Genomic DNA, 26,615 nt, shown 5'->3' with positions numbered 1-26,615 from the left:
CAGTATTAGAGGCCAAATTGTTCCATGTACAGCACTAGCAGAACAAATTGGGGATATTAGGAAGGAGTTGCTAGAAAAATTTCAGAAGTTTGAGGAAGAAAAAGCTAGGCAAAAAAAATAGAGACTGAAAGAGGGAGCAAGAGGAGTATAAAACACATAATGGCTAACAACACCAATTTTGATTATGAGGGCTCTCCATTTATCATTTGCAATGATGCATCCAACCCCTTTCACTATGTTCCTCCCTCTTTGGAGTCTATTCAAGAAAAGGGTAAGGGTAAAATTAAAAAGAAGGGTGATATCAGAAGTTATTTCACAGTCACACCCTCCTCTCCCTTTGATAGTGCACACGGTCCTCAAGCTAATAGAAGTCAAATGCAGCCTACTTTAGATGACCATTGGAAGAAAGAATTGAGAGTAACTGTCTGTGATTACATAGCTAGGTGGTGGTATGATGATGATATTCCCTTCAATGCTTCACGTTCACCATATTATGAACCTATGTTTGATGCCATATTTGCTGTTGGAAAGGGCTTCAAAGGCCCTACTATGCATGAGTTAATGGGATCTCTTTTGCAAAAAGAGATTATGTCCAATGACGAATATTTGAAAGATTTCAAAAGCTCATGTGTGAAAACAGGATGTACCATCATGTGAGATGGATGGACTAATCAAAGGAACCGTACCATCATAAATTTTCTTATCTTTTTCCCTCAGGGAACCATGTTTCTAGAATCAGTTGATGCCTCTGATAAGGTGCAAGATGCAGACTTGTTGTTTCATCTTTTGGATGAGGTTGTTGAACAACGGGGGGGTTAATGTTGTTCAGATCATCACAGATAATGCCTCTAACTATGTTCTTGTTGGTAAAATGTTAGAGGAAAAACACAAAACCATATTTTCGACCCCATGTGTTGCACATTGCATAGACCTCATGCTCGAGGATATTGGTAAAATAGATTGGATCAAAAACACTGTAGAGCATGCCAAAAGCATAACAAAGTATATCTAAAATCATTCATGGATTTTGAACCTGATGAGGAAAAACACAAGGGGCAAGGATCTTGTTACGCTTGCCATCACTAGATTTGGAACTCATTTTTTGACATTGCAATCTATGCATTCCCAACATAGAAACTTGCAAAGGATGTTTTCTAGTGATGAATGGAATGAATGTCAATGGGATCGCAAACAGGATGGCAGAAATGTGAGAAAGAAAGTTAATGAAGACATATTTTGAAAAAAGGCAGCAGAGATTGTGAAGGTTGTTGAGCCACTAGTTAAGGTGTTGCAGTTGGTGGGTGGGGAAAGATTGGCTATGGGTTTCATTTATGAGTCTATGGATCAAGTAAAGGAGCAAATAAAGGCAACATACAAGGATAAAGTGGCTAAGTATGGGCCAATTTGGGAAATCATTGATCAAAGATGGAACAATAAACTCCATCGCCCTATACATGCGGCTAGGTTTTTTCTAAACCCAAGGTATCATTATAAAGCTCTGGAGGCAGAAGCTTTGACTGGGGAGGTTAGAGATGGATTGATTGAGTGCCTTGACTGCATGGTCCCTATGGAGAGTGAGCAGCTGGAGATACATCGACAGATCACTTGTTTCAGTAGAGCCACAGGTACCTTTGGAAAGAACCTAGCAAGGATTGCAAGGGAAGCAGATGAGCCAAGTAAACAATTTCAATTTTCAAATTCTTATTTTGTTAAATTGTTTATAATTTGAAAGTTGGATATAATTTGTTGAGCTAACTCATTACACAACTATGTTTTTTGCAGCACAATGGTGGGAGGCATTTGGTAGCCATTGTCCTCAATTGCAAAAGTTTGCAATCCGTATTTTGAGTCAAACTTGCAGTGTTTTTGGGTGTGAGTGCAATTGGTCTATCTTTGAGAGGATTCACATGAAGAAAAACAATTTGGAACAAAAACAGTTAAATGATCTAGTCTACGTCCAACACAACCTCCAGCTAAGATGCAACCAACTTTTGAACAAAAGACCTGATACAGATCCCATTGTGTTGGAAGATATTCATCCATCATCAAATTGGGTAGTGGAAATTCAACCAATAGAGTTTGACCCTGATGAGGATATTGGTCTTGATTTGGATTTAGAGATGGAGGCATTACAATAGAATGTTCAGTTAAATGCAAATCCACTAGTACCAGGCCCAGCCCCAAGTCCTCTAGTTGCAGGCACTTCCTCTACTCAGCCACGACGCAAGCGCATAGCTCGTCTATCTCAACGTGCAGCTGCTGCTAGTGCTTCTACTTCTACAGTTGCAGTTGGAGATGTTGATGAAGATGAGGAGCCATGGGTTTACTCTTTTGACTCCGATTCAGAGTCTGGGCTAGATGGTGTTGGCATTTTTAGTACTAGTCACTAGTGATGTTTCATTGTAGAGGCCATTTAGAGCCTCCTCGGATATGTATTTTTGTTCTGATCTCTATATATTACATGTATTGGACAATGCACTAGGTGCCATTTTGATATAATAAATATATTCATGAGCATATTTTGATCATTTGTTATCTTCTCTCTATATTCTAATGCTTTGAGTTTGGAAACATGAAAGAAAATCTTTAAAAATATGTTTTCCATAAAAAATATATATATATTTAATGTATTTTTTACAAAGACTAAGTCATTGAAATCAACTAGGCCGAGTTGATACCGAGTCAGAGTTGACCCTCGGTCGGTTTCGAATTCGAGTCGGAGTTTTAAAAGTATGTCTGCTACTAAATACTGTTGACCCTCGTAGCTCTATGGAGCTACAACTCCAAGGCACCCCACCTCACTCGTGGAGGTATGACTTCCTGTTGGTCCTGCTTCTCCGACTTGTCCTTCTTCCTGAGAGGACATTGTGTGTTGTAGTGACCAAGCTCACCACACTTGAAGCACCTAACCTTTAATAGGTCCTTCTTCTTCTTTCTCTGCTCCCCCTGCCCCTCACTGGCACCCTTAGGTGTTAGGGACACATTCTCCTCCTTCACTGCCTTTTGTTTGTTGTTACTGCTACCACTAATGGAGCTCGTCTCAATTCCTCATGTTGCAAATCGGCCCATATTTTGTCCCATCCTGGTAGCATGTCTCTGCCCAATATACTTTGGACAAAGACCTGCCAATCCTTTGAGACAATGTTCGGTGCCAATCGTACAAGCTCTGAAGGTTTAGGCGTTGCCCCAATAGCTGAAAGTAGGTCTCAAACCTCCTGAATCCTGGTGAGGAAGGGATCTATGCCTTCCCCCTTCTACATCTTGATGCATCCTAGCTTCTCCTCCAAGAACATCTTCCGCTGCTCGGAAGTACCCTGCTATAGTGTGGAGAGAGAATCCCACATTTCTTTGGTCGTTCCCTTGGCTGCTATATGCGAGACTATATGGTCCCGGACTCCATCCAGGATCAAACGCTTCACCTACGCCATCTCCTTCCTATATTCCTTGAGTTGGTCTGCATCCTGAGGAATTGCCACTACATTATCAATGTAGGCTTTCAGGCCATATTCATCTAGAAGGAAAGACATTATGGCCTTCTAGATGACATAGTTGGATGATCCATCCAACCTATCCTGATCTCTAAGCCCTGCAGTGGCCATCTCGAAAACTATCAAAAATCCCCTCTTTCCTTTTGCTTGGTTGTTGCTCTGCTACTCGCACTCCCTTCTGGAGTGAGAAGATCTGCTCACAACTACTGCCAATCTGCAAGGAAAAATCGAACTTCTGAGACTCGAAGTTCCCTGAGAGAAATTTTCCCTCTGTTGTGTGTGATTTTCTCTTCCACCTGATGTTGGTTCTGTTGTTGCAAAAACCCTCTGTGTCCAACCAGAAATCTGCTCAGCGAAAATCTGAGTTGCAGCTACTCCCTCTAACTACTGGAATCTCTCCTGGGAAAATCGAATTTTCTACACCCCTGCAACTGAAAATCGAACTGTTGGCCCAACAATTCAGCATTCCTGTCTAAGCACTGCGTTGCCTCAAGAATTTTGGCATGCTTCTCCCTCTGAGCAGCGAAATTCTCTCCTTCATTTCTGAGCTTCCTGGCAATCACTCACGCTCTGATACCATGTGAAAATTCCAAAAATTGGAATCCTATTGCAGCAAATGGTATTATTTCTTCTAACTAATAAATTAATTATTTAGTTTATTGCTACGGAAACATCAAAATAAACACACTGCAACCTTCACAAATAAAAACTGCGGAAATAAAATAGCGCTAGAAGTGAGAAATGCCAGTACACACATAAAAATTAACATAGTTATTTTTGGACAAATGTCCCTAGAAAAACCTAATGCGGGAAACGCAGATGAGTATTTTATTTTATTATGTAGCAGTGAAATCTGAGTACAATCTATGGATTCCCAACTGGCAAGCCAAACATCACGTAACTCTGGGCAAAATTATATGAGGGAATTACCCTTCCTCCACAAGTAATCCCGGCACAACTTCTCTTCAGAATGTTGTCCTCCTAAACCCTCTGCGCTGCTCTATGCAAACCCTATGACGTCTAGCCTTTGAACTGCCTCTAATGAAGTCGTTCTGTCTGTCTCTGCTGAGGAAATCGCTTCTCCAACACTCTGGACCCTCTGCCAGGCCTCTGGAACTGAAAACGAATTTCTCTCCAAAAAAATCGAATTGCTTCTGAAACAATTACGCAGTGCTCTACGCTGCCTCACGAGGAATAACTCGGCCCCATGTTGCTGCCTCTCTGGATTTGGAAAAATCCTCTGGATCACAGTCTCTGCCCCTTACTAACCCAGCTTTGATCTCTGGCTCTTCGGCAACTGTTGTTGCTCTCTTGAAATCGATCTGCCAAGAAAATCAAACTACAAAAGTGTCTTCTCCAAGTGCCCATCGACATCCTCTTATAATCCACTGTTGGAGTACCAACGACCAAGATTAAATCTTAATCAATGGCTAGGATCATTTTGGAGTCGTTTCATGTGAGTTTCTAAATAATTCTCACTTTGACTTAATTAATTCTAATTAATTAACCATATACCCTAAGTTTAGACTTGGGAAATATTTAAAAACTGGTTAATAATGTAATTAAGCCTTCTCTAGGTGGAATTTCCAGAAATGATTTCTAGATTTTGGAGATCTCATGTATTCTAGCCTCTCCACCAAATTTCGTGGCTAGAACCAATTTTTTAAAACTCTGACTCGGTATCGACTCGGCCGGTTTGATTTCAATGACTCTGTTGTTGTAAAAAATACATTAAATATTTATATTTTTATTAAAAAAACATAATTTAAAGATTTTCGTTCATGTTTCCAAACACAAAGCTTTAGAATATAGAGAGAAGACAACATATGATCAAAGTAGGCTCATGAATATATCCATTATATCAAAATGGCACCCAGTGCACTCTCCAATACATATATGATTGATGATATAGAGATCAAAACAAAAACACATAACCAAGGAGGCTAGAAATGGTCTCTACAACAAAAGTAAATTGTGAAACATCACTAGTCACCAATACCACTGGCTACTGCTAGAGGATCAAACATCATTTGGCTCAGACTCTGAATCAGAATCAGACAGGGAAACCCATGGCTCCTCCTCATCATCATCTCCAACTGTAATTGTAGAAGTGGTAGCATTAGCAGGCTGTGTAGCAACTGCACGTTGAAACTTGAGATAGACAAGAGATACGCTTAAGTCGTGGCTGAGCAGAGGAAGCGCCTGCAACTGGAGGACTTGGGGCTGGGCCTGAGGCTGGTACAAGTGGATCTGCATTCAACTGAACATTTTGTTCAAGTGATGCCTCCATCTGTAAATCCAAATCAAGATCCTCATCAAAATCAAACTCTGTTGGATGACTCTCCACTACCCAATCTGATGTTGGATCAATATCTTCCAACACAATGGGATCTAAATTAGGTCTTTTGTTCAGCAATTGGTTGCGTCTGAGCCGAAGGTTGTATTGGACATAGACTAGATCATTTAACCGTTTTTTATCCAAACGGTTTCTCTTCTTCGTGTGAATCCTCTCAAAGACAGACCAATTGCGCTCACACCCAGTAGCACTGCAAGTTTGACTCAAAATACGAATTGCAAACTTCTGCAATTGAGGACAATGGCTACCAAAAGCCTCCCACCATTGTGCTGCAAAAAAAATAGTAGTGTAATGAGTTAGCTCAACAAATTATATCCAACTTTCAAATTATAAACAATTTAACAAAACAAGAATTTCAAAATTGAAATTTTTGTTTACGTAGCTCATCTGCTTCCCTTGCAATCTTTGTTAGGTTTTTGCCAAGGTACATGTGGCTTTGTTGAAACAAGTGACCTATAGGTGTATCTCCAGTAGATCACTCTCCAATGGGATCATGCAATCAATGCAGTCAATCAATCCATCTCTAACCTCCCCACCCAAAGCTCCTACCTCCAGAGTTTTATAATGACACTGTGGGTTCAAAAAATACCCAGCTGCATGTATAGGGTGATGGAGTTGATTGTTCCATCTTTCATCAATGATTGCCCAAATGGGCCCATACTTAACCACTCTATCCTTGTATGCCCTCTTTATTTGCTCCTTTGCTTGATCCATAGCCTCATAAATGAAGCCCATAGCCAATCTTTCCCCATCCACCAACCGCAACACCTTAACCAATGGTTCAGTGACCTTCACAATCTCTGCTGCCTTTTTCCAAAATATTTCTTCATTAACTTTCTTTTTCAAATCTTTGCCATCTTGTTTGTTAGACCACTGGCTTTGATTCCAATCATCACTGGAAAACATCTTTTGCAAGTTTCTATGTTGGGAAAGCATAGATTGCAATGTCAAAAAATGAGTTGCAAATCTAGTGATGGCAGGCCTAATAATATCTCTGCCCCCTGTGTGTCTCCTCATCAGGCTCAAAATCCATGAATGATTGTAGATAAATTTTGTTATGCTTTTGGCATGATCTACAATGTTCTTGACCCAATCTAATTTGCCAATATCCTCAAGCATGAGGTCTATGCAATGTGCAGCACATGGGGTCCAAAATATGGTTGTGTTTTTCCTCTAACAGTTTACCAGCAAGAACATAGTTAGAGGCATTATCTGTGATGACTTGAACAACATTAGCCACCCCCACCTCCTCAACAACCTCATCCAATAGCTGAAACAACAATTGTCCATCTTTCACCCTATCAGATGCATCAACTGATTTTAGAAACATGGTTCCCTGTGGGCAAAAGATAAGAAAGTTTATGATGGTACGATTCCTTTGATCAATCCATCCATCTGACATGATGATACATCCTGTTTTTGCCCATGAGTTTTTGAAATCTTTCAAATATTCATTAATAGAGGAAAATTTTTTCTGCAAACGAGGCCCCCTTAACTCATGCATAGTAGGGCCTTTGAAGCCCTTTCCAGCAGCAAATATGCAATCAAACATAGGCTCATAAATGGTGAACGGGAAGCATTGAAGGGGATATCAGCATCATACCACCATCTAGATATGTAATCACAAGCAGTCTCCCTCGATTCTTTCTTCCAATGGTCATCTAAAGTGGGTTGCAAAGTTCTACCAACTTGAGGACCATGTGCATCTAATGGAGAGGAGGGTGTGACAGCGAAATAACTTTTGATATTGATATCACCCTTCCTTTTCATTTTACCCTTACCCTTTTTTTCTTGCATGGACTCCAAAGAGGGAGGAACATAGCAAAAGGGGTTGGATGCATCAGTACAAGGGATAGAACAAGAGCCCTCAAAATCAAAATGGGGGTTGGTAGCCATCATTTTTTGTATACTCCTCTTCCTCCCAATTTCAGCCTCTATTTCTTTTTGCCCAGCGTTTTCTTCCTGAAACTTCTCAAAGTTATTTAACAACTCCTTCCTAGTCTCCCCAATTTGTGGTGATTCACATGGAGTAATTTGGCCTCTAATACTTTGTTATGAATATAATTCATAACAAGTGAGATAAATAAAATTAATATAAATATTAAATAATCAAATATTGGTTACGTTAAATAGTCATTAAGTTAAGTGAAAAGGCATGTCTAAAAGACATGCCCAGTCACGAAAGGACACCTACTTAGGTATATATATGCGGGTCCTCATTGTAACAATCATCACTTATACATTTTTATATATTAGTAAATTATTATTACTAAATACCTGTGTGTATTTTTACATTCAAGTCTCCAAGCTATCAGTTTTCTTGCTTCAGTAACAGTTTTTATGCTTCAGTGGTATCAGAGCCATGGCACACAATATAATCATGCGGGTCTTTGAACGTTGTTTGCCGCACAATGTGCCATTACGTTCACGTCCTGATTGCATCGAGCAGTTTAGTATTCAAGAAGCATTTCAGCGATTAGAAAAATCAATTGCAGAAGTTAATGAATGTCGAAAGGAAATCAATAATAAGGAAGAAAACCATGATCAAAATGATGAGAATAAGGCACAAAACACTACTTTTAATAAAGGTGAAAATAAACTTGGTCGTAGTGACAGAGATCCACATGAAGAAAATCTCAACAACGGTTGTGATGAGGAAGATAGTAAAAGTAGTTATATGAAAACTGGAGATGAGAAGTCTAAAAGTTATGTCTTCGGTAGAGATTGTCATGAGTATAGTGACGACAGTGACAGTGATGAGGATAGTGATGTGGGAAGCATTAATCTTGATCATGTAACGAGTGATGTGGACAGCGACATGGAAGATGAAAGCAACAACTTCATGACAAGGGGATGTGCAAGCATGGCAAGGGAAGAAGCATTATTGAGAATTTATTCCAAACACACGGGAAAGCTACGCAAGTGAATTTACATACCTGTTTATCCATGACAGCTAATTGGCTGCGTGGAACTCTGCGGCACTGATAGAATTATTTGGCAACAATTGAATTCCGGAATGCAGACCCTGGATATATCTGGTGAAGTAGCCAAAATAATAAAAACAACCAATATTGAAATGTTGGGTTGCCCTTATTATTTATACAAGAGGAAGTTGTTCATTTGCCACACCCAGATGAGAGGCATGATAAGCCTTAATGTTTTTAATTTAGAAGGTGAGATTCTGCTCACTTTTCAAGACCACTGAATATGTATGCCCAACCTCTACTTCAGTTCGTACATTACAAATGTGCAGGATATTGTTATATCTGTTTGCCATGGCCAAGTAAATATGTATGAGCCATCACGATCCAAAATGTTGACGATCAATATCAGTAGCATTTTTACGGGCAAATGCATCGCAAAGATTACAGCGGTGCTTCCAATTGTTCTGATATAAGAAAGTTGGCACTGAGATTTTTGGTACCATGGGCATTTGCATATGATTAAAAAACTCATGACTTATTCACGGGATGTCAACTAGGAAGGATTTATAAATGGTCCAATAAATTTTACGATGACGTACTAATTGATTGTTCATATAGTCCAATAAACACTTCAGACGAGTCCACGAGTGAAAGCTCCATCAGAGATGATTGAAGAAAAGAACGATGATCCTCCCTGCCATCAAGCGACGTGAATGGGTGAAGGGTCAAACGAGGTGAATGGCCCATTCTGTCGTATAGATGTGATCGATCCATATAGTGATTAATTCATAACAACAACAACAAAATTATATTATATAGGTACAAGTTATATAATATATATAATTATTAAATTAAAAAAAATATATTATTATTATTATTATTATATATATGTGTGTGTAAAAAAAAAAAAAAAAATATTATTATTTAAAAAAAAAAAAAAATATATATATATATATATATGTGTGTGTGTGTGTGTAATATATATATATATATATATATATATATATATTAGTTAAAAAAAAAGACATTATTATAAATGAAAAAAGAACAACATTAAAAAAAATAAAATAAAAAATTATATTAAAAAAAAAAATCCTAGGGAATATTACTATGAGCTACATGACGAAACGACGACCAGATTGCATACATCGAGACGACATACACAAAGTGAAGAAAATCGGTAGCATTAAACCTTTGAGGACAAAGCTTTCAAAGGGAAGGGCTACATTATGAATATAATTCATAACAAGTGAGATAAATAGAATTAATATAAATATTAAATAATCAAATATTGGTTACGTTAAATAGTCATTAAGTTAAGTGAAAAGGCATGTCTAAAAGACATGCCCAGTCACGATATATTATTAGTTAAAAAAAAAGACATTATTATAAATGAAAAAAGAACAACATTAAAAAAAATAAAAATAAAAATTATATTAAAAAAAAAAAAATCCTAGGGAATATTACTATGAGCTACATGACGAAACGACGACCAGATTGCATACATCAAGACGACATACACAAAGTGAAGAAAATCGGTAGCATTAAACCTTTGAGGACAAAGCTTTCAAAGGGAAGGGCTACATTATGAATATAATTCATAACAAGTGAGATAAATAGAATTAATATAAATATTAAATAATCAAATATTGGTTACGTTAAATAGTCATTAAGTTAAGTGAAAAGGCATGTCTAAAAGACATGCCCAGTCACGAAAGAACACCTTCTTAGGTATATATATGTGGGTCCTCATTGTAACAATCATCACTTATACATTTTATATATATTAATAATTTATTATTTTAAATACCTATGTGTATTTTTACATTCAAGCCTTCAAGCTATCAGTTTTCTTGCTTCAGCCATAGTTTTTATGCTTCATACCTGCCAAGTGTTGTTTCAGCCTATGAATCCCCCCAGGACCCTCCTTAATTTTTCTATGGCAAAATTTGCAATGCATTTGATTATCAACCATTTCAGCATATGCCCAAGCAGCATCTTTCACTCTAGGAGCCATTTTTTGACTTCGAAATGAAAGGGAAAAATCTGAAAATGAAAACAAAAAATAGCATTGCTTCAATGTTCATTTCTTTTACAAAAAACACTCTTTTCAATTTCCAGATTTGCACAAAAAAATAAATAAACAAAAACAGATTTTACAAGTGAAAAAAAATACCTCTAGGCACAAACCACCTCCTCAATGCTAGTCCAACAAACCAACTCCTCAATGCTGCTCCAATGGCTGCCTAAGAAGCTCCTCACTGCTTCTCCAATGCTTGCCCAAGACTCCTCACTGTTGCTCCAAAAACAAACTCCACAACTCTTCACAAACTCCTCACAAATTCTCACACAAATACAATGAGATAGTTGTGAGTAAATGAGGGGGGTTGGGTAGCTATTGATAGAGTTTGGGAGAGGTAAATGTACCTCAAAATAACCCTAAGCCAAATTAGAATTGGTTGTGGGGTCCATTTCCCCCCCAAAAAATCCACAAGCCAATTTTCAGCCACGGTAACAGAGTCGGCCGAGTTAGCTCAGGCTCGGCGGAGCAGGCCAGGTTATTACCGAGCCAGGCGAGTCGTTCATCGGCTCTACCAATCCGTTTTGACCACTAAGCCGACCGGACCAGGCATTGGCTTGGTCTGGCTCAGTCATTTCGGTTTCAAGCCGGCTGTTTCATAAAACATTGGCTAGAACACATCTAATGCTACAGAAACTAACAAACATAGATATCGGTAGCCCAATCGTATAATATCCTAATAAAGGAATTATTCTTAGGCCTACCTACATTGTTAAATTCATTGGTTGACAAACAATGGCAGTTGCACCCCTCCCCCCTCGCCCACATTTAGTCCATAGATTGTGACCAAAACCATATAAGTTATAACTAACTTCTTTACTTCTTATAGGATATCTTTGGCTTTAGATTGTAGGGTGATCTTCCTCCTCTTCCCAGGTACTTCAACACCATTAAGGATAGCTCCATTGACTCCTCTCACCCAAAGCCACTCTCCAAATGATATTCTAGACTTAGTATCTTTTACTATATAATGGGTTGACAACATTACATATTATCCTTCTGATGATGATGATTAGGGATCCTGTTGATTTGTGGTAGCATCGGATGTGCTCTAGCCATGAAAATTGGTGGAGAGGCTAAGGCACATGAGATCTCCAAGACCCAGAAATCGTTTTGAGAAATTCCATCCGAATGAGGAGTTATTAAAATAATTAATATTTTTAATGGGCTCTTAAGTCTAAACTTAGGAAAATAAAAATATTAATGGGTATTAATAAATATAAGGATAAGAAGCTTCTAAGAGACGAGGATCAAGTCTGTTTTAATCTTAGCCGTTGATTAGAGACTTAATCTTGGTTGTTGATTTGTCAACAGGAAAAGTATAAGAGACGACTTGAGGGTCATTTGGAGATACACTAGCAGATACTCAATATCCCAAGGAAAATCGATTCTCAGAGAGAGTGAAATCGATTTTAGAGGGAGAGTTGCAGGGTGGAGGAAGAGGGGGTGATTAGCAGCAGTCAGGGAGCTCAGAAGAGGTGACGCAGGGACTTTGAGAGATAACACAGAGGGAGACGTGGATCATAGAGACGCAGGGGATGACGCAAAGAAGGACAGAGCAGCGCAGTGCCACGCAAAATGACGTAGGGTTGACGCAGTAGGGAAAGGAAGTCCTCCAGGGTGTCAGAAAGTCTCGGAATAGTGTTTTCTCCCAGTGTCTATGCAAATTTTTCTGTAAAAGCGATTGTTGTTGAAGATTAATAAAACCCTCCTCTGTTGCACCGGTTTTCCCGCATTGGGTTTTTCCGGGGACAATTGTCCAAAAATAATTGTGTTGATGTGTTTGATTCTTGTGCATATATTTGTTTCTATATAATGGTGTGATATCTGCAGTAGAATTTATTTTAATATTTACTAAAGGGATTTCGTAAATAACTTATTGAGAAATAAGTAGGTAAAATAAATCAATTGTTGTAGTAATAGAATTTATGTTTAGAAATTCTCACATGGTATCAGAGCAAAGATTATGGGTCAAGAGCATAATGCTGAGACATCCATGTCAGGAGACTCGTGCAGATTTTCAAAAGAATGCACAAGAGATAGAAATTTCGATTTCTCTATGTTGGCTTCCAGATTGGAAGAAGAAGTTGCTTGCGTAGCAAGCTCTGCATCCTCAGGGGTATGGTATATAGACAGCGGAGCTTCCTGGCATATGACAGGAATCTGGGAATGTTTTTCAGATTATCAGGAAAAAAGAATGAATTTTGAGATCACCATGGGGAATAAGGCAAAGTGTACTCCAGTAGGGAAAGGTACTATAGTTTTTCAAACAGAAACAGGAGAGCGGTTCCGAGCTACCAATGTGTTGCATGTGCCAGGACTAGGGATGAACTTACTTTCTGTATCTCAACTTCAAAGCAAGGGCTATGACGTTTTCTTCATTAAGGAGAAAGTATACGTCAAACACCTAAGTTGGAAAAAGAAGGTACAGATCGGAATCAGAAAGAACAGGTTGTACAGGTTGTAGCTAGAATCACCAATGGCACTAATAGGCAGTAATGGAGACAAGGATTTGAATGAACTATGGCACAGAAGGATGGGACATTTGCACCATGGGGCTCTGAGAATTCTCAGGAAAACTGTAACAGGAGTTCCAGATCTTAGTACTGAACGAGATGATGTATGCAGAGGGTGTGCTTTGGGCAAGTATGCCAAAGCAGTGTTTTCTAGAAGTAACAATAGGGCCAAAAATGTATTAGGATTGATACACTCAGACATCTGCGGACCGATGTCCACAAAATCTCTTAGTGGTGCTGAATACTTCGTCACCTTCATCGATGACCATTCCAGGAAGACTCGAATCTATTTTCTGAAAACCAAGGATGAGGTTTTTTGTCGATTCAAGGAGTTCAAGGCTCCAGTGGAGAATCTGATAGGAAAGAAGATAAAAGTGTTGTGCTCAGACAATGGTGGCGAGTTTGTCGATAAGGACTTCACTGATTTTTGTGCTAGGGAGGGCATCAGAAGAGAGTGGACAACTCCCTACAATCTGGAGCAGAATGGAGTAGCAGAAAGAAAGAACAGGACTATTGTGGAAGCATCTAGGGCAATGATGTATGATCAGGATATACCGAAATTTCTGTGGGCAGAAGCATGCAACACGGTAGTCTATGTACAGAATAGGACTCCTCATAGAGCATTGGGCAAGATTACTCCAAAGCAAGTCTTCACCAGGAAGACACATAAAGTTAGTCATTTCAGGATATTTGGGAGTATAGCATATTGTCGTATACATGAGGAGAAGAGGAAGAAGTTAGATCAAACTTCAGAGAAAGGATATCTTGTGGGATATAGCGAGAATGCTAAAGCATATAGAATCTATCTTCCAAGGAGCCGAAAGGTAGTAGTTCGGCGAAATGTGAAGTTCATGGAGGATAGGGCCTTCAGAAAATCTCGAGAAATGCCTTCCGAGGAGCTGGTCAAACCACTTCAACCAGCGGAAGCCAATACCAAAAATGCTCCTTCAGAATAGGAGGAATCATAGGAATAGGAAGAGCTAACAGATGCACTTACTACCAGAGGAAGAACGAGTCGGGAACTCCGACAGATTCTACGGGATGCAGAAAATTTCATTAGTGCACCCAGGAACAGTGAAAAGGAGCGAAGACAGCCGGACAGATATCAGGCCTTAGTAGCTCAGGTTGGGGAACCTTCCAATTTTCAAAAGGTCGTTCAGCATCAAGATTGGATGGATGCGATGGTGGAGGAATACAACTCTATAATGGTGAATGATGTCTAGGAAGTAGTGCCTAGGCCTCAAGACAGATCAGTGGTAGGTTCGAGATTTCGTTAGTGCACCCAGGAATAGTAAAAGGGAGCGAAAACAGTCGGACAAATATCAGGCCTTAGTAGCTCAGGTTGGGGAACCTTCCAATTTTCAAGAGGTCGTTCAGCATCAAGATTGGATGGATGCGATGGTGGAGGAATACAACTCTATGATGGTGAAAGATGTCTAGGAAGCAGTGCCTAGGCCTCAAGACAGATCAGTGGTAGGTTCGAGATGGATCTACAAGATCAAATACGCTGCAGACAACAGTGTGGAAAAATACAAAGCCAGGTTTGTGGCTAAGGGGTATGCTCAGAAAGAAGGAATAGACTACGAAGAGACCTTCACCCTAGTAGCTAGGTATACATCTATTAGAACCGTGATATCTCTTGCAGCATAGATGGGGTGGGAGATTCATTAGATGGATGTCAAGACGGCATTCTTGAACGGAGTGATAGAAGAGGAAGTATACATTGAACAGCCAAAAGGCTTTGAGACACATGAGAAGAAATCTCATGTATGCAGATTGAAGAAAGCCTTGTATGGGCTCAAACAAGCGCCTAGAGCATGGTATGGTTGAATTGATGGCTACTTGCAGAAGATGGGGTTCGTCAAGAGTGATGTGGATCCCAATCTCTACTATCTGGTTGTAGAGAATGAGCCTCTAGTCCTAGTATTATATGTCGATGATCTCTTCATGACGGGATCATCCAGGCTCATCGAGGACTGCAAGAAGAATCTAGCCACAGAATTCAACAGAAAGGATTTGGGACAGATGCATTATTTCCTGGGGTTGGAAGTTTGGCAGCAGAAGGGTGAGATCTTCCTTGGACAAGGGAGATATGTTACAAAAATCCTAAAGAGATTCAGGATGAAGGATTGTAGGCCTATGGCTACTCCAATGATCACCAACTGGATGAAAATTGATGCATCAAAAAACAAAGATGTTGATCCCACCTTATATAGGCAGCTCATAGGGTCCCTGATATATCTGGTCAATACCAGACCAGACATTTGCTACGCTGTCAACACCCTCAGTCAAATCATGGTGGAACCTAAGAGGGCGCATTAGGCAGGAGCCAAACATGCTCTCAAATATATATACAGGGAACAATCGAGTATGGACTATTGTACACCAGAAGTAATGACATCAAACTGAGTGGGTTTACTGATGTAGATTGGGCTGGAAGTTCAGTAGATCGGAAAAGTACCTCTGGGTATTGTTTCAACATTGGATCGGGAATGACCTCCTGGTGCAGTAGGAAACAAAAATCCGTAGCTCTGAGCTCAGCTGAAGCAAAATATATGGCCGCTAGCACAGCTTCGTGCGAAGCCATATGGCTTAGAAAATTGCTTGTGAACCTATTCAAAAGAAGGATGGAGGCGACCAGGATCATGTGTGATAATCAAAGTTGCATCAAGCTCTCTGAGAATCCAATATTTCATGATTGGTCGAAACACATTGATATTCGGTGTCACTTTGTAAGAGATTGTGTCCAACAAGGAGCAGTACAGTTGAACTACACTCCTACAGGAGAACAGGTGGCGAACATCCTCACCAAGGCCCTAGGAAGAACAAAGTTCGTTTATTTCAGGGAGAAGATAGGGATGGTAAAGAATCCATTTCAGTAGCAGAAATTGATAAGCATCAGGGAATGCAGTGAAGCAGTTCGCAGTGGCAGTGCTATGGGCAGCATGGGCAGCGTGTTGAGAGGGAGTTGCAGTACAGATTTAGCAGTGGCAGTAGCAGAGCCATGGGCAGCAATACAGGAAGCAACAGTGCAGAGGACGCTGGGCAATAGGCCAAGCATCAGCACAGGTACCAGTGTTGGAGGATCAGTGTGATATTCAGTGGTGGAGCATTACTAGAGCACATTCCTCGCTAAGAGGGAGTGTTGATTTGCGGTAGCATTGGATGTGCTCTAGCCATGAAAATCTGTGCCGAGGCTAAGGCACATGAGAGCTCCAAGACTCGGAAATCGTTTTGAGAAATTCCATCCGGATGAGGAGTTATTAAAATAATTAATATTTTTAATTATTAATGGGTATTAATAAAGATAAGGATGAGAAGCTTCTAAGAGACGAGGATCAAGTCTGTTTTAATCTTAGCCGTTGATTAGAGACTTAATCTCGGTCGTTGATTCCTCAATAGGAAAAGTATAAGAGACGACTTGAGGGCCATTTGGAGATACACCAGCGAATATTTTGTATCCCGAGGGAAATTGATTCTCAGAGAGAGTGAAATCGATTTCAGAGGGAAAGTTGCAGGGTGGAGGAAGAGGGGGTGATTAGCAGCAATCAGGAAGCTCAAAAGAGGTGACGCAAGGACTCTAAGAGACAGCGCAGAGGGAGATGCAGATCATAGAGACACAGGGGATGGCGCAGAGAAGGACAGAGTAGTGCAGAGCCATGCAGAATGACGCAGGGCTGACACAATAGGGAAAGGAAGTCTTCCAAGGTGTCAAAAAGTCTCAAAGAAAAGTCTCAGGTGTTTTCTCCCAGTGTCTATGCAAATTTTTTTGTAAAAGCGATTGTTGCTAAAGATTAATAAAACCCTCCTCTGCTGCACCGGTTTTCCCGCATTAGGTTTTTCCTGGGACAATTCTCCAAAAATAACTATGTTGATGTGTTTGATTCTTGTGCATATATTTATTTCTATATAATGGTGTGATATCTATAGTAGAATTTATTTTAATATTTACTATACGGATTTCGTAAATAACTTATTGAGAAATAAGTAGGTAAAATAAATCAGTTGCCGCAGTAATAGAATTTATGTTTAGAAATTCTCACAGTTCCATCACATCTTTTCTCCCCCTATTCCAAATTCTCTACTCTACAGGAACAATTCATTTCACTATGACAAATTTCTTGGAGATTGTATAGTTATAATTATTTTCATGTAATCCCATTGGGTTTATCATTAGTTTACGCCACGCAATTTTTTTTTCTATTAAACCCCTTTAATTTGTGGTCTTGTAGGAGGGAGATGCTTTAGATACTCCCTTTACATGTTAATTTCTTAATTCCAATTCTTGTTTTAATTCCTAGCAATTTTTTATACCCAAAAAATATCTCTACAATTACTAAATATAAAACACACTAGAATTTTTAACAAAAAATTAAATAGCAGAAGCACACCGGAAATTTTTCACACAACAAATAACCCTCCAATTACTCTTCACTTTTAATATCTGAATAATGAGGGCTCCCTTACTAGGAAAATGGCCCATAGAGAAAATACTAGAAATTTTACAACAATTTAAAACCTGGCTTATCAACCCCTAAGAAAACCCGATCTACACCCTTGCTAGCTTCTCTCCACTTGTGCATCCATCTAGAAGATGGTACTCACTCACACGTGCAGCTTGATTTCTCCTTGTTGTCACACATGTAGCTCCCTTGTGCAAACCCTTCGCTTGTTCAGCCTCTCTAAAGCTAAGACTCGCTCACACTTGCGGCCCTCTGCAAATCTGGTGCTTAGAAAATTAGTACAGCCTCGACTCCACTCAATCTTCCTTCTCTAAATTATTCTCCACTGCTGCAACACTTCTTTCACTTCAGCCATAAGTGTCACACTATCTCTTGTGTCTTTCTCCTCTCCTAAGCCTTTCTTCAATAATTTCTCATTGCGCTAAATCTCTAACCCTAATCTCCAAAGTGATGGATAGCTAGGATTAAATCCTAACCCATTTGAGATCAACGGTTAAGATTAAAACAAATTACTAGAGTAAATAATTTACTTTTCCTTAGTTTCTTTAGCTCAATAGCCAACAAAACTAATTTTGTGCTTTTACTAGTTAGACTTTGGCTAAATTACAAAAACAACTTAATAAATTAAGCATGTTAATGAGACTTTGAATGACTCCCACATGCTTGACACCTAGCCAATGCAGAAGTACCTGTCCATTGCTACAATCATCAACATTACTATTATTATTATTAGATGTAATTTTGAGTCCATAAAACAATTATGGTCATTCATGGACATTAATATAATTTATTTCCTTTTTTCTTTCTTTCTAACTCAAAAGGAAAGAAAAAAAAAACATTTTTATCATGTAAATTCTTTAATTGAGGAGAGCAACCGAATTCTCACTGAAAAGCTCTTATCTTCATATTGAATTTTCTCTGATGCATTATATGTAATACAATCTAGAGGGAGAGAGATTTTAATTCAGTGACTGTTGGACTTTCCCATACAAAACAAAAAGCCAGATTACACCTATAAATGGAAAAATAACTGAGGTACATGACAGAGAAACAAACCCGGTGAAAGAATCTGTTTTGCAACGCTTGAATTTGTTGGCTATTATCTGCACAAGTACTATAAAAAATGAACAAAAAAATCACCTACCATAAGAATCATTTCTCATTCATGAACTATTGGCTGGTATAAACAAAAGCAATAATGGCAATTAAGATAAATAGGAACGACTTTTTAATGCCTTACATTGCATATCGTGATTTTCATCAAGGATGGATGCAATCCAACTCACTCATTGTGAGAATTGAATCTGTTTACATGGATCAACGCAAGCAAAATTTTGACAAGCTATCATTTTATTAAAAATCCTAAAACAGACCTTCCCCAAATTTCCTGAAGAAAGAACCAATGAATGCAGTGAACACCGAAGGAAAAAACTTTGAACCAAAGTTTATTTTTATGGTTCAAGCTGAAAGTACTGTTATGTTTAACAAAGATATAAAAATTTCAAAAGGCTACAGAGGACAAAATGTAACACGAGAACCAAAACAATTTTGTTAACACACATAATAGACTGGAAATCATTTTGGTTACAAATTAATGGAACTATCGAAGGTTTTCCATATAAAACAGATTAGGATTAAATCCTTTCATTTCATCCAAACAGCACATAGTGACACTCTAAAGTGTTGATCCTTTCTTTCATCAGATTTTCATTTGGATTTAACTCTCGTAGAATGGACCATTATTGGATTCTCAATTGAAATCAGTTCATGATGAAAACAAGGGATGTTGAACTCTCCATTGAAAATGGTGACCGAAAGAGACATCTGACTCTAATTACTAATTAGCACTAGACTAGAGAAAATTCAATAATCTCAATAAATAAAACAACCTCGAAAGGCTTCCCAAGTTACATAATTCAAAATGATAAAAGCAATATTTAACTTATTATCTTCAACAACACTAATTTTGATCATAACTCAAAAACACAACAAAAAGAAGTAAATCTCATATCTTAGAACGAACTTCATGGTTGAGTTAGTGAATGGATATGGGGAAGGGACCCTTCTTTGTCACAACATTTAATCCTCTAATGTCCACACATATTTAAGTCTATTAGCCTTCTTACGGTTAGTTACCATACTAGACATCAATGTTGCAAAAATTGGAGTTGGGAATAAATCTGAAAGGGTCCAAAAAATTGAAAAAGTCGTAAAAGTGGGAGAAAATTGAAAAAATTGGCAAAACTAGGCAAAACATAAAAAATACAAAAATATCCATTTTTTTCCAATTTCGAAAAGCTCCTGATTTTTATGATTTAATCCTAATTTTTATGATTCAATCTGGATTTATAAAATTTAATCCCAAGTTTCCAAAATCCCCCACAATTTTTTCATTCAATTCGTGATAAAATCACAACTTTTGAAATTTGAAAAAACTCTCGAAAAAATTGGCCAATAAAATCAGCAAGTTGAAAACCTCACGATTTGCCAATTTTATTGGGATGTTATCAGGAGGTTGGCAACAGAGTTGGACACCTATTCACTTTTGTTGCGATTAAAGATAATCACGACAACTAGCAATTTTTGAATGTCATCATAAACATATTTACGATACCTAGGGCTTGTTACCCACCACCAGTAGGTGACCCCTATAGGAGAATTTTTCTCCTAGACTTGTTTTCAGCCGGCAGCCACCATATAGCTCGATGTGCCATGATTCTCCACCACCTGAGCCAGCCATTTTCCCTCGCCCATCTGTTATGGTCGTATGTTTGAAGGTGGGCCTTCCAACCCCAAAGGTATGGCTTTTCATTATGTAATTGGGTGTTTATGCTTTCTTTTCTTGGACACATTTGGACATGGATTAGTGAGGGGATTCAGCAGCAACAATGGGATTGGTCTGTACTCATGTTCCCTTGTCCCAAACTTGGTGGTTGATTTTGTATCCTAGTCACGTGGGACCTCCTCTATTGGCTACTTGCTTTAGGAGTGGCACTACATGGGAAACCTTGATTTTGATTGCGTGGTCCTGCTTCCCGACACCATACATATCACTCCCCTCCGCTCATTATAACCCCTTTTCACACGTTTCCCATCTGGGTCCGCATTTGTCCATTGGGTCCACAAGGAGTTAGCCTCCCCCTCTCCTTGCCCACACCATGGGTCGGGCCTAGAACGATGCCCCAGAAGTTGATGCAGCTAAAAGAAAGTTACAAGCATAATTTGGCCACTTACAACAGGAAATGTACCACAAAATTCAAAAGAAGGTCAAGACATAAAAAATTTAGCACGTGAGCAAAAGCCAAACATGAGCTCTACCCCTATCATTATGGCCATCACCCTGGTTCCTATGGCCCCTATCACTGCCCCCCTACATCATTAAGGAACCCATGATTGTCCCAACCCCTGGTGGGTGATGAACTGCCAAACCTTAAGGGGGTAATCACTGCTCTATCATACACATCATGCTCTCATCCCCTAGAGCCCCGAGCAGCTAGAAGAAAGAAAAATCAATAAAAGGCAAAAGGCATATGAAGAAGGGTGGAAAAACAAAGGTTGGGGTAACTCATGTACCACGATTGCTCCCTCCTACATCTATACACCTAATGTGTGGGTTTCCCTCATTATAGCTACCCTTGTACCATGGCATGTGGCTTGGAGCCTTTCCCTATTGCTCCACTTCATTCCACCATAATCTCACGACACATGCCATTTAACGAATGTCCCACGGATTTGTTACTCCCTTAGAGGCTGAAACCACCTAATAGGGTCCTTTATTAACCTCTCTTCTTGAGTAACGAAACACTTGTACACTCTAAAGCCCACTTGGAAGGGCATGCCACTATGAAGTGTCCACTTTTTCCCTTGATTCACAAGCATATTTACTCAATTGCACTAATGGATTGTTGTACTCATAGTTTTAAAAACCGTTCCGGTCTGACCGGTTACCGGCCTAACCGGCCGGTTGGGAGGCTCACCGGTCAGAACCGGTGAAAAAACCCGGTTAGAAGCCTCATTTGCCCAGAAAATAGACCTAACCGGTAAAAACCGGCCGGTTTAGGTCAAAACCGGCCGGTTTATTGCTAACCGGCCGGTTTCCTAAACCGGCCGGTTTATGGACAAGTCAATCAAGATAGTCAATGCTGGTCAGAAATGTGGGGCCAACTTGTCTTCTACGAGGCTGACTTGGCCAAAGTCATAAATATTAAGTTTCTCCATTAATTTGCTAACGAAATTCTGACCGAAGCTGCCAATCTTCAACAAGATTGACAGTTCTATGATCTGACTGATCATATTCTTGTGAAATCAACCTCTTGATACATGTCTTTTATTCCAAGCCTTGAAATTTTTTAAGAATGATGCCAAAGCAAAATCTTTAATATTGATTAAGGTCACTGTGGGTAAATCAAGCCATGATGCATACCTTTCATTTGCAGACTTATAATTTTGTTAGACTCATTTATGGCTGTGAGTTATGAGATGCTGAGCTACCCATCATTGTAATGTCTTTTGCATGGAGATCTTAGAGTCCTTCAAACTATGAAATGATTTGTATTTCAAAAAAGCACAAAATAAATCTCAAAGAGAAATGAGGTACTTGACAGTGCAATTCAAAATCTGTTTGTAAACTTCACGACGGGCCTTCTTTAATATGTTTTGGACTTTGATTTCTGGCTTTGTTTCAATGATCTTTTTGTAGGTCTGCATTCTCATGACTAATTCATTACTTCTTTCCTGTATAATAAATTCTTGTCATGCATCTTCGCTTTGTGATTGAACCTTTTATTCCACAGGTTGCTGGCGTCAGTCCATCAACAAGGTGTCATCAATATGTTTTAAATATCTTGATCAAGTTCTGCTAGAAAATATCTGCAACAAGGCCTAGATTAGGCCCTTTTAGGAGAGTTCAGATTACACAACAATATTACAAAGATCTGGCTTTGAACTTCTTTCACGACTCAGTCTCAAACACATAGGTAACTCAGACCTTACTCTGACTTGTGCTGAGGCATCCTCAGACTCTGAACCAGATGATGTCTATGTAGCTCCTGATGATGATCCTGTGTCTAGTAGTGGTGATGGACTTGATGATTGATCATGTGTACACTGTAGACTTGTAGTAGGCCAATGGCCTCATAGCTTGCAGCATTGTTTTTGGACTTTATAGGCCATTTAGAGCCTCATTTCTTATGTATTTTGCTATTTTGTCGATGATATGTATTGCACTCGGTGCCATTTTGATATATTCACCTTTGCATGGTATATAAATGAGAAAACTTTGCATATTTTGTCTCTATTGGCTTGGAATCATGGTTTTACATCTTAAAAATAGTTTTGTTTCATTAAAAATTAATTATTTAATGTATTTTTTAAAAACCGGTTCGTTTAGACCAAACCAGTCCCGGTTAGACCGGTTCCGGTCGGTAAACCGGTTAGCTAGGTGGACCGGTTCGGTCACCGGTTCCGGTTTTAAAAACACTGGTTGTACTAGAGGGTGAGGAGACGCATTGTATCTTATACGGGATTGAAAGTGGGTCTCCATTTGGACTTGGTCTCCCTATATGGGGTCCGAACCCTCTAGAGGGTCATAATGGCACTTGTAGGGTGAGCGTAGAGAGCCATGGGCCTCCTCCGCAGCAGGGCATCGATTGCCACACCATGGGCTTCTTCAACACTGACTGCATATTACTTGTTTGTGCCCCAGCCATACAGAGATGATGATGCACTTAAACCATGTTGGCCAGTTGGCCACACACTTGTACCTGACACTTGGCAGCTAATACAAAGCCCAGACTGGGTTTCGTCTCATCCAGAGAGACATGGGAGGGCTTGTGTCATCATTCTAGCCCTTAGTGATGGAGCATCGACATGCTTGATCCAGTTGGAGACCCATGAGACCATTGACTATGCCCCACAGCTACTTGGGAGCACCACTAATGTTTTGCTTGGAAACAAAGGGGCTACCCCCTTTGGTTATCATTTTGAGGGCCCTCCTTTTCATCATGGTCCATGGAGGATTTATCTTGGCCTTCCAACGACCCTTTGCACCGTTTTGCTATTATTTCAGCGTCGTTAGGAATGCTTATTTCACACTTTTGAACTATTTGGTGGGCTTGTCACCAATAGTAACATTATTTTTCACATTAAAGTCATTTTTAGGGGCTTATTAGGCTAAGTAGATCAAATTAAACCCCTCAAGGCTCATATAAATAAAAGAAGAGCTCCATTTGTAACTTGTCACACTTTGGATTTGGAGATCTCTCTCTTATAAAAGAATTCAGACTTGCAGTAGAGATGAAATTTGTATGTTTCTTGATGAATTATGATGTTTGGATAAATTCGTTGGCTATCTGGGAGCTTCTTTTTCGCAATATTGTGGATGGATATATTCTTCTTTATTTTGTAAGTTCCATACGATGCTATGTTTCTATTGTGATGAATGTCAAATGCATGGAAATTGTTCTTATGGTGATTAAATGTGTCCTAATTAATGTGAATTGCTTGAACCATTGAAAACTATTGGAATTTTGCATGTGTTACTCATTAAATAAAGAATGAATGAAGGTTCCTAGACGATTGATTAATATGCATCCTTGAAACTCCATAAAATTGTCATTGAAGTATAAATTTCTAGAAGTTGTTTTGCTGTTGTTGCATCTAGCTAGCAAAATTTCCTCTAGGTCTCTTGGAAGAAAGAATTGCCATCTCATGGTTTACCTTGAGTCCATTTCTCCCAACAAGCAGGCACTGGGTCTAGATCCTCAGTGATCACATTAACTCAACAAAATATTATTCTTTCACCGTTTTTCTTCCTCCTTTCTTCATCCCTCTAAGGATAAGGAGATTTTCTAGGGCTTGGTGCGAAATTTTAGGGAGGAGGAATTTTGGGATTCCGTCCAGACAAATTTCTTCATTTGTGTCTCCTCTAGGCATCCTCCAATTTTGAACAAATTCCGATGGTGGAATTTCAAATAAATTGATGCCCTAGCTATCACACCAAGTGGGAACCCTTGAAGCTGCTTTTGACTTGGGGATTTCTTGAAGGTTTTCACTTTGTAGTTCATCATTCAAAACCTTTTCTCTTAACTATAGTTGACCATTGGATGAGCCTTTACCTCAATATATCTCTCAACCCTAGGTCTCTTATAGTACTTCTCTCAAGGGTTTTTTCGTGGAAAGTCATCCTAGCTTCTCCCAAAGCTCGCACTTTGATTGAATCTTGTTAATTTTAGTTAACAGTCGTATGTTCTATGATTAGCGCAATTACTTCAATGTTCCTTTAGCAGCCCAATAATAATTTCCAATTTAGTTTTCCAATAGAAATCACATTAACCATAAACCACATTAACAATAATTGTAGATAGAACATAAAATAAAATGCAGAAGATAAGCCAAGACAAGAGGACACCAGATTTGGCAAATGCCAAGGAAAAGCCCCAATGTGGGGAAAACCATTTGATCAATTCTTCTTATTATTATATCAAATGTTCAGCACAGAGAGAGTACAAAAAGTCAAACTTGACTTGCCAAATCAATGTCAAAACCAATGTTGCACGAAGCGGGAGCGCGGAAGCGTCATTTTCCAAAAATCTAGGAAGCGAAGCGTCCGCGGAAGCGTCTGCTATATATATATATTTTTTTATATTTTTTTGCATTTATACTCAAAACAAACATCCCAAATACCAAATTAATTGTAGAAGACATGAAAACATGCATATTTTTGCATAAATCAAGATAGATATGGCATCCATGATTCCATTGTAGTTACTAGTATGTACAACAATCATCTATATTCTAGCTATTACAAACATACATCAAATTTTTAAGCATATTATAAAACATAAAACATTTAAGCATATTATAAAACATAAAACATAGAGCATATTATGATTTATCTAGCAAGTGAGCAACTGTCAACATTTGTCATGTCCAAAATTCAAATAATAATGTTTACAAAATATGTCACTTGGTCAGTTGAAATGTTTGGGCAAATTTGTACCCCCACAGAACCCTTTTTTTCATCACTGTCCAGCACCCCACAAAGATGCCTCCTCAGACGGGTATATGAACCCGTATATGGTTTTCCTCCATGACAACCATGAGGGCACACAAATTTGTAAGATCCACCACCCTTTCCCCCATCAAGTTTGGTCACATAGTTCCACAAGGGATTTGATGTACCTTTCCCATCTTTTGCTTCAGTGTCCCCTTCAAGTTCATCCCCTTCCTCTTCAAACCCTTCCTCCTCATCATACATTGGGTCACTACTATTAGGACCAAGTTCATCCCCTTCCTCTTCCCCTCTATTCCTCACCCTTGCCATCATTAAAACCAAGAGTGGAATGATACATAGAAGCCAAAAGAACACCATCTTGGAATATGGATATAGGTGGTGGACAACCTGTAAATAAAGGAGCAAGTAGAAACAATGGGAAAGAGTAGGAGAGGGAGGAGAAAAATACAATTTTTTTTTCAAAAAAACAAGGGAGTTTGGGCTTTGAACTTACCTCTTTAGCTCTTGTAGATGAAGTCCTCCAAGCTCTTGCTCCAAGCTCCTCCTCCTTCTCCTAGCTCCTCCTTCTTCACTCCTCCAAGCTCTCCTCTCTTCTCCTCTCCTTTCCTCTCTTCTCTTCTCCTCTCCTCTCTTCTCTTCTCCAACTCTCATAAACTCAAAGTGAGAAAATGAGAAGAGAATGGGGGCTTTATTCTTTTCTAAAGTCACCCTAAACTCACCCTAAACTCACCCTAACCCACCCCCTCATGCTTAGTTAAGTTAAATTTTAAAAGA

At 39.1% G+C, this 26,615-nt stretch overlaps 1 protein-coding gene across 6 annotated transcripts in view; it reads right to left on the bottom strand.

Moving 5' to 3' along the window:
• Window positions 1-26,615, bottom strand: part of LOC149258953 (tryptophan--tRNA ligase, chloroplastic/mitochondrial-like) — a 429,522-nt gene that overhangs the window by 127,438 nt on the left and 275,469 nt on the right. For all 6 annotated transcript variants that reach the window (XM_089416889.1, XM_089416870.1, XM_089416854.1 and 3 more), the window contains one exon: window positions 18,884-18,930. In XM_089416889.1, the coding sequence (XP_089273015.1) occupies window positions 18,884-18,930 (47 nt within the window). The remainder of the gene's footprint in view (window positions 1-18,883; window positions 18,931-26,615) is intronic.

The sequence above is a fragment of the Pinus tabuliformis genome, chromosome 6 (genome assembly GCF_031772625.1).
Source record: "Pinus tabuliformis cultivar Carrire ecotype Pingquan chromosome 6, CPIR1, whole genome shotgun sequence".
Lineage (NCBI taxonomy): Eukaryota > Viridiplantae > Streptophyta > Pinopsida > Pinales > Pinaceae > Pinus > Pinus tabuliformis.
This window is presented reverse-complemented; position numbering and strand designations above follow the sequence as displayed.